Genomic DNA, 8,783 nt, shown 5'->3' on the forward strand with positions numbered 1-8,783 from the left:
AAGGAAGGAGGAAAGCAGGTTAAACGATGGAGAGAAGGGAAGAAATCTGCTGTGACTTGTCAGTGGCCAGCCCCAATGCTGGAATCAACTGAACTCCAAGATATTTGGGCCATTACTAAAAAAGAAAAAATAAAAAATTTAAACCAGCATAAACAGTTCTATGCAAATGCAGCAGTAGGACTGATCAAAGAAAGTTAAGGCCATCTGATTGTGAAGCTACATCTCAGATCAGGGGCGTAGCCAGCATCCATGAGTTAAAACTCAACTTTTTCTGGATGGTATCTCTGCATACTGTATCCTTCCTAAAAGGATTTGAAGGAGAACAGAAAAGATTTTCATTTTCTCAATTCATCTGCTCTTTAGCAAATCTGTCATACCAGACTAAAGAGCAGGAATCACAAACATTCATCTCACAATGAAACATCTTTAAAGTTTTCATGTATGCTTTTCCCAGAGGATCAGCTCTGCATCTTCTATGCTGGTCCACTGAAATCTGCTCTTAAAAGTTAACATTTTGAAACATTTTTGTATTCTTCTTTTTCCTTTTCGGTTAGGGTTAGCTATGATAATCAAGTTTGAGAGTTTTATTCTGTAACTATCTTGTCTAAGAAACACTTAAAATCAAAATCAGAACTGAGGTGCAAATGCAATTAAAATTTACATCTTAAAAATCCAAATTGACAACTTCTGGTACAGTCTTGAGTCTGCAACACTGCAGCATGTCTGCTCATAAACTCCATAGAGGGAAAAAAGAAAATACTAGAAGGTAATTGTTTTGAAAAGGCATTCTTCCAAACTACTTCATTTACTAAAAACTCTGATTTTAAGCTCTTGCCTGGTGACCACTTGTCCCTTTTAATAGTATCACAATTTAAATGAGTTTAATGGATTTGAATTTCTCTTTTAGAGTCTATATCAATAATGCTTATTCTGCTTTATCACACAAACAGTTACTACCATGCACCAAATTATCTTTAACTCGCCACAATACTGAGACAGTGCTTCACTGGTTCTGTAATTTATAGGTCTGATCGCTTCAAGTTTCCTTTCAGGCCTCTCCGAGATTCATGGGCTGTATACTTCCCTCCGTACATCACTCCTGTTCTGTCAGTCATTGTGCTGGGTCCATGTTCAGAAACATATTGACTAGAGAATTGATCTTTTGACCTGTAACTCACTGAATGGCCTCGCTCCTTTCTATTGAACAGATCTGCAGCAAGCTGCTCTTTGAGGTCAGTTGATTCTGATCTTCTAACTATTTCTAAACATCATTCGGAGGTCACAGAGTGACAGGACCTTTACTTTATTTGCTTCTCCGCCTCGCCACAGAAGGTAGGGGATAGCAGTATGGATTTCACATGTTCTTTCAAAAAGGAGACTATGATATTTATTGGTTGTGGTGTAAATTTACCAGGTTAATTTACAGAAGAGAGTGTAGCCGCAGAAAGTCTAACACAAAAATGATCTTTTTCGGAACTGCAGGAAGTCAGTGGCAAATTCACACGTAATAGTACATATGAACAGCCACTAAATGACAAATGCAGAGTTGAGTATAAAAATACACATGCTTTGTTGAACAGAGATTGCTATCTCTTCACTAAAACAAAATATGGCAATACATTTTTAATATATGTATTTATTTTTAAGATATTAGATATGGGTTTCTTAAAAAACAGATTTCTAGAATTAAAGAACACTTCAAATTTATTCTCTCTTAAAATCATAGACCCCCAAAGAGCAAGAACTCACTAGCAAAAAATTCTTAACAAAAACTCACCCAGAAACTGTTAGGTCAGACAGCTTTATTATGCCAACTCCTGCTGCAACTATAGGTCTCTCAGCTTCAATTCCTGAGTTTGAGTTTGTCACTGGCTAGATGCTCTCGCTCCCAATTTATGAGATTAGTTTGATCACTTTACTTCCTAGTTCCACTGTTTTAAAAAAACAAGACCAAAACAATCTAGCTACCCCATTTTAACAAAGTTGGACAAAACACTTCACAGGCATTTGGTAGCAATAACAGAGTTTGAGATTTTATCTGAAGCATCTAAGGTTAATACAAGATTGCCAAATGAAAATACAGCATCTCCAAAAACAGTTGGAGGATACAAGACAGGATATTCCATATTTAGTCTGTGGTAATGCTCCACAGAGCTTCCCAAAATACTGCTCTGGTAAATACACAATACATTCAGCTCACCAGCATGTTATAAAGACAGCTTGATTTGTAGTAAAGGCTGTCACAACATCATGAAGTCTTACATAGGAACTGGACACATTTGAAATAGGAAGAAGCAACTTTCATGGCAAAATTACATGCAAATTAATGGCACATGCAAATAGCCAATGCAAAATCATCTGTGCAAGTACATATGCATAGTTCTGAATACCTAAATCTGTGTGAGGATACTGTCTAGTACTGCTCCTAACTCAGGTAAAGAACGTTTATTGGAGTATGGGGGCAGACAGCACATCAGAGTCAACAAATCCAGGGGAAGAATACTCAATTACGTGGCATATGTAGATCTGCCAATTTGAAAGTTTCAGCTGTGATGTTGGTGAGATTATTCCTTCTTTTCATGTCCTGCAAGCCACAGAGCATAAGTGTTTCAAGATACAGTGCAAGTTGTGTCCAGAAAATAATTTTTTATTTGACCAGAAACAGTCTCATTAAGCCATCTGCCCTGCTATGTAAGCTAAATACAGTCCTCATTACCTTAAAACACATTTTAAAATAACCATCACTGTCTAGATGGTTCTACACTGGTATGGTACAGTTATCATGGCTTCAGTGAAACCAGCAGACCTGTGGCCACTTGTGGAATTTCTGAGATCCATTACTGGGAAGTTTATCTGAATAATAGCTGAACAGCTCTAAGTTTTCTGAAGCATACAGAAATTAAAGTTTAATCCATACCTTACAAATGCAAGTAAGTACTAGAAATTCTCTCCTGTTAGCTCTTCTGACTTAGAATGTGAGCTTTTTAAAATGTTTTATAAAATAATTTCAGAGGAAAAGAAACTTTACTGAAACAAAATTCTACACAAAACCTCAACCGTAACATACACTTTGTACATGTTGAGCTAGGAATTACTTAAATTGGAATATCTATTGATTTATTTTATTTAATAAACATAACAAGTTATATTTCCAGCTAAAGCTTCTGTCCAGTAACTCACAAGTACCTTATTTTTAATCTCTCAATGAAATTACTACTCAAGAAAACAAAATACTAGTACCACAATCTTCAGGCAGACAACACAAGAAACAAATCAAAATACCACCCCACAATCTAGCTAATTCAAAAACAGCTGATCAAAGTCAGCTATATGTCTTAAAATTTTATGATTACTGTAAATGGACACTTCCAAAATTATTTCAGTGTGAAAAACAGCAGCATATCTTGCTGTCATAAAAATACACAATAGCCAACACAAAAAAAGTCATTTGAATTATGTTAATAGGATTGGGTAGCAGATCATTTTGCCTCTAGATAGCCTCCTTTGGATTGAGCAAGCTGGTAAACACCATAAACTGAGATTATACACTAGCTGCTATCACTTCCTAAAAACATGGCTGTTTTAAACAGTTATCGTAATTTTCAAACTATGTGTTTTAGAAAGTTGAAAAGTTAAATTTGAATCAAACATTTAACTTGAAACTTGTAAAAAAGCAGCTATAGTTCAATGGTTCAACCTCCAATGGCAGTGAGCTGTTTTGCAAGGTCTGTTTCTTCATCACTGCAGTAGAAAAACAAAAATTGAAAGGAAAGGAGAAGTACTGTTTACTATCATATTTACGTGAAGTTAGAGATGTCCTTTTTTCCTGAATGATTTTTTTTTCCCCGCCCAAGGAAAAACCATACTTGGATTTTACTAACTGAAGAAATAAAACCACATCATAAGAGCATGTAGAGTATGAGAGGGTCAGAAGATTCGTTTCAAAATGTTTCACTTCAATTTCAAGGCCAGCTTTAGGCTCAGGAGTGTTACAGAGCAGCAACCTTGATGCTACTCACCCGCTATATCCACTACCACAAGTAGGACATAAGAGTTACCGTCACAGAAACGCAATTCATGACAATATTAGAAAGCTAGAGGAAAGCATCCCAAGGATGAAAATACAATGGGTCACGTCCTTAAACTCTACCAATATACTTAAAATGGCATAACCTAGAACAGCAATTAGGTCCTCTAACTTACTGTCTCAACCAGTTTACCCATCCATACCACTATTCCAGTCAGCAGAGCACAAAGGAAACAAAACAGAGTTTTGTCCTGCTTCTTTCTCAAATCTTAAGCTCTAAAGAGCCACTCTCAGATTTGTCATGAGAGGATGTGAATATTCATGCATAAACCTCTTTTAATAAGTGAATGTTAATGCAGAATATACATAACTTAAAACTATCAAACAGCTATAAATACATTAGAGTAACAGTGTAGATAAGTCAACATGCTTACCTCGTGTGGATTGGTGTAGCCCAAAAGTAGATTTGCTGCTTTAATGTCACCATGAACATACTCATTTTCATGTATATATTCCAAAGTATCCAACTAGGAAAGGATTTAGAACAGAAAACATTATCATCTCCACTCTGCCCTTAACCCTACCACCAAATATTTCTCACTTATACTGCGAGATCAAAGGCTACTCGGACTGAGCTGACAAATTTGTTCTGAGTTAGAGCACAGGATTGCCCACTCTGCCCACAGCATCTCTTCCTATCAGGCACGTAGCTGATGGCAAATCACAAGCAAGCCATACTTTGCCATGAGTATCCCTGTGTAACCACCTACAAGTACCAGCTTCTAAGCTCACAAAGCAAGAATGGAACTAGTACTTTATAAACACTGGACAAACTGCTGAGAACACCAAGCTATTAAAAAAACCCCATATTCAATCAGCCCTGAAGGATTATAATTATTTGATCCTGACAATTATTACAAGATCTGCATTTCATGTCACCACCCGCCCTCCCATCATCGTGGTTCGTCGACACTTTACCAGATAGTTCTGTTACTCTGTAACACATTTGCACTCGGTAACTCATACACAGGACAACCAGACAATTTAATCTTGGCTTTTGGAGAGTACAAAGAGCATTAGAAGTTTGTCAATTGTGCAACTGCAAAAGCTCTTTACTTTTATTTAGTATTATTATTATTATTTAGGTTAAAAGGAAACTCTGGTGGTGTCCAGTCTAAACACCCTGCTTCAAGAAGGACTAATGTAAGTTAGATCAGGTTGTACAAGAGATAGAAGTGTCAAGTTATAGAAGTCACCAAGTACAGATGTTTGACAGCCTCTGGGAAGCACTGAGACATTCTTTCTGAAAAAAATGTTTCCTTTATATTCAGTTGGAGTTCCTCTTCTTGCAACTTATGACCATTGCCTCTACTCCATTTGCATCTCCCTTAACAGCAGTCTTTCACAATACAACTGATATTACAAAGGAGCATGGATAAAATCTTCTGTTAGTATGTGCCAGTCTATACACCTGAAAACAAAACTGATATTTGCAGACTGGCCTAATCCTGGTCTGTACAATCAGCGTGTTCAGCAAACACACTGAAAATTTTGCATTCAGGTATGCAATTGTGAACTCTGACAAATATGGATGTCTAATACAATAACCTTCAGACAACGGGAAAAAAAAATCAATACACTTTAAAGCACATGAGAATAGGCTAACACATCTCAGTCTAGACACAATTTGAAGTGTATGGTCTATATTTTAATCTATGAGAAAGAATTTTGGTTTAAGCCCACTGCTTAAACCAAACTGCTTGAGAGAGTCCAGCACAGAGCCACCAAGATGATTAAGGGAGTGGAGCATCTCCCTTATGAGGAAAGGCTGAGGGAGCTGGGTCTCTTTAGCTTGGAAAAGAGGAGACTGAGGGGTGACCTCATTAATGTTTATAAATACGTTAAGGGCGAATGTCAGGAGGATGGAGCCAGGCTCTTCTCAGTGATGCCCAGTGATAGGACAAGGGGCAATGGGTGTAAACTGGAACACAGGAGGTTCCGCTGAAGTTTCAGAAGGAACTTCTTTACAGTGAGGGTGACAGAGCCCTGGGACAGGCTGCCCAGGGAGGGTGTGGAGTCTCCTTCTTCGGAGACATTCAAAACCCACCAGGACTCCTTTCTATGTGATCTCATTTAGGTTCCTGCTCCGGCAGGGGGATTGGACTAGATGATCTTCCGAGGTCCCTTCCAATCCCCAACATTCTGTGATTCTGTGAACTTTCAGTCTGCAGGAGGTCTTGATTTTCAACTTGATTGTCATTTTTTAAAAAATATGAAAAATAAGAAAATATATAACATTTACATATGTTTAATTCTAAACACAACGGCTACCAAAAGACATATGAGAAAGATAATTTGCTAGTTGAATTCAGCAAGTTGGAGACATAGCAATTTCCTCTCTCTGTGTACATACCATTCGTGCCCCAAGTTGCAGAACAGTCTCCTTCTTAAATCTGCTTCCACAATCTTCAAAGATTCTTTGAAGGTCTTCTCCCAGTCTTTCCATGACCATGAATCTATAGCTACAAGGAAATATATAAAATGGAGGAATCCTTTAAGACAAGACTGTAAGTTTGTGTCAGACTGGGAGGACGTATCTCCATTTTGTTGAAAATGGATCTTCAGTCAATTTGAGGCTTAATTACAATACATTTTATTACCTTTTTCCCTTGTACTCAGCCAAGCCGGATCCCCAAAACACTGGAATTCCTAAACATCTTATTTTTTTGAGATTCATCCATTTTCTTACTGTAATAATAATAAAAAGATAATATTGGGTTAAAGGTAACTAGAGAATTTCAGGTTTGGCGTGGGGTTTTTTTTGGTTATTTTTGTTTTAACTATCAAACCAAGACTTTGAATGAAACAAACAATACATTTGGCAGTCTGTGTAGCTAACAATCAGAAAATAACTTTGCAGTAAAGTTCTCCGCATTCTTCAAAACAAGAAGCATTTTTTTTGTTCTAGCAATGTGGTACTTTATTTCCTTAGAAGGCAGATAAGCAACTATCAATAGCTGAAGAAATAATTCCTTTAGAAGCTCTACTTCATTCAATACAGAATGCTTCAAGGTATCAAAAGTGCTCATGTCTACCAGTGATCTAAGTCATCTAAAGTCTTTAGGGCAGTTCCCATGAATAAATCACATCCTTGCTTAAGTGTCTCCAGAATCAAGTGCCTTGATTACCACTAAATCCTGTGAAGATTACACAAGCTCTTAGCCCTGCACATGGAAATGGTTACTAGCAGAAATATGGTCACCAATTAGTCCATGTAGTACCTCTTTTCTAAGGCTGGCCTCTCTCTGGAGTCCATTCATTGCTGTGCACTCTGCAGTGTGCATGCAATAAATTCGGCATGCTTCTGTTCTCCCTTCTGACCAGAAAGGACAAGGGTAACAACCAAGTAAAGAAACCTATAGCAACCTAAAACTATTATAGCACCAGCTAGGATTAGTTCAGTGTATGTGAAATGAGTTGGCTACCAAGCTCTAAAGCAACAGTTCTTATCAGAAGTAGTTAAACCCAAACTTGTTCTTAAACCTATCTGAATCAGAACTGATATATTACTTACTATGTTCTTGTTTTGCAGCCCTCTGGTAAAATTTCAGTTCAGAAAATAAGGGGCCATTTTCAAGATATTCCTATTGAGAAATAAATAAACTTAGTATCATAAAATGTATTAGATACACAACAGTTTCTAAAGAAAAGCATATGAGAAATTCAAAGAATGCAAAACCCCCTTTTTCCCCACCTCCCATATACTATGCCATCCGAAATATAATTCTAGTAAGTAGCTAAAAAGAAAAATTGTTTGGCAACACATTTTCATAAACAACACAGATTATTTCAAGAATTATGTAAGCCCCTGTTTCTGGAAATATTGTAGATCAGGTGTGTTTAATGATTTCCCTTAGAAAAGTGTTGAGGGCAGTGACTGAGGAAAGAATCAAGTCAAGGAAATTCTCTGTGTCATGGAAATGACAAATATATCCCCAAGCAGGGAAAGTATACCAAGATATTAAAAAAAACGGGAAAAAAACAAAAGCCACAAACATTCAATACAGAGTAAATGCTGAAAATAAGGACAGATAATTAAGAGAAAGAACTGCATACAAGTTAAGAATTTAGAAAGGAGATCTATACATTACCACTTTAATTACATGTACTGCATCATCTTCTACAGGAACATGAGTTTGAGGGGAAGCTGCAAAATGAGAAAGAGATGGGACTCAAGCTGGATGCAACAAGATATAATTGCAAACAAAGACCAAGCTAACACTGCATAAGGTGACCTAAAGATACCCAACATTTTGTCTGAATTCCTGCTTTTAAAGGTCAAAGTTTTGCCACATTCAAAGAAAAGCAAAACCAAACCAATATACACACAGAAATTTTAATCAACAAGTACAGAAGCAATTTTAACCCACATTTTCAGAACTCTCTCCCTTGATGCTAATTAAAGAGTAAGCAGGATGTCCCCATTGCACGCCTGCACCGCAGTGAGGTATTCCATTATAACAGACTGTGTTTAAGTCATTCCAGGATATTGGTTAACCACTGCATTTGGTTGCTGTCAATCCACTGTTGTGACAAAGACACCACTTAAAAGTTATGACCTACATTATGCCTCTAGACAGGATTGTCTGCTTTCCTCTATTACAAATTAATTTGGCCCTAGAACCTTGATTTCTATTTGGACATTATTTAGACACTGGTCTAAGTTAGGGATAGCACAGCCACCACCTGCCTAAAG

General features: G+C 37.1%; 1 protein-coding gene across 1 annotated transcript in view; it reads right to left on the minus strand.

The window, feature by feature from the left end:
- VRK2 (VRK serine/threonine kinase 2) overlaps positions 1–8,226 on the minus strand; it is a 36,435-nt gene extending 28,209 nt beyond the window's left edge. Inside the window, exons 1-5 of the mRNA XM_029083520.1 lie at positions 8,179–8,226; positions 7,602–7,671; positions 6,688–6,775; positions 6,441–6,549; positions 4,462–4,554 (exon numbers count right to left, since the gene is read on the minus strand). Coding sequence (XP_028939353.1) covers positions 4,462–4,554; positions 6,441–6,549; positions 6,688–6,764 — 279 coding nt within the window. The 5' untranslated portion in view covers positions 6,765–6,775; positions 7,602–7,671; positions 8,179–8,226. The remainder of the gene's footprint in view (positions 1–4,461; positions 4,555–6,440; positions 6,550–6,687; positions 6,776–7,601; positions 7,672–8,178) is intronic.
- Between the last annotated feature and the right edge of the window lie 557 nt (positions 8,227–8,783).

Source organism: Antrostomus carolinensis, unplaced genomic scaffold (genome assembly GCF_000700745.2).
Source record: "Antrostomus carolinensis isolate BGI_N321 unplaced genomic scaffold, ASM70074v2 scaffold38220, whole genome shotgun sequence".
Classification (NCBI taxonomy): domain Eukaryota; kingdom Metazoa; phylum Chordata; class Aves; order Caprimulgiformes; family Caprimulgidae; genus Antrostomus; species Antrostomus carolinensis.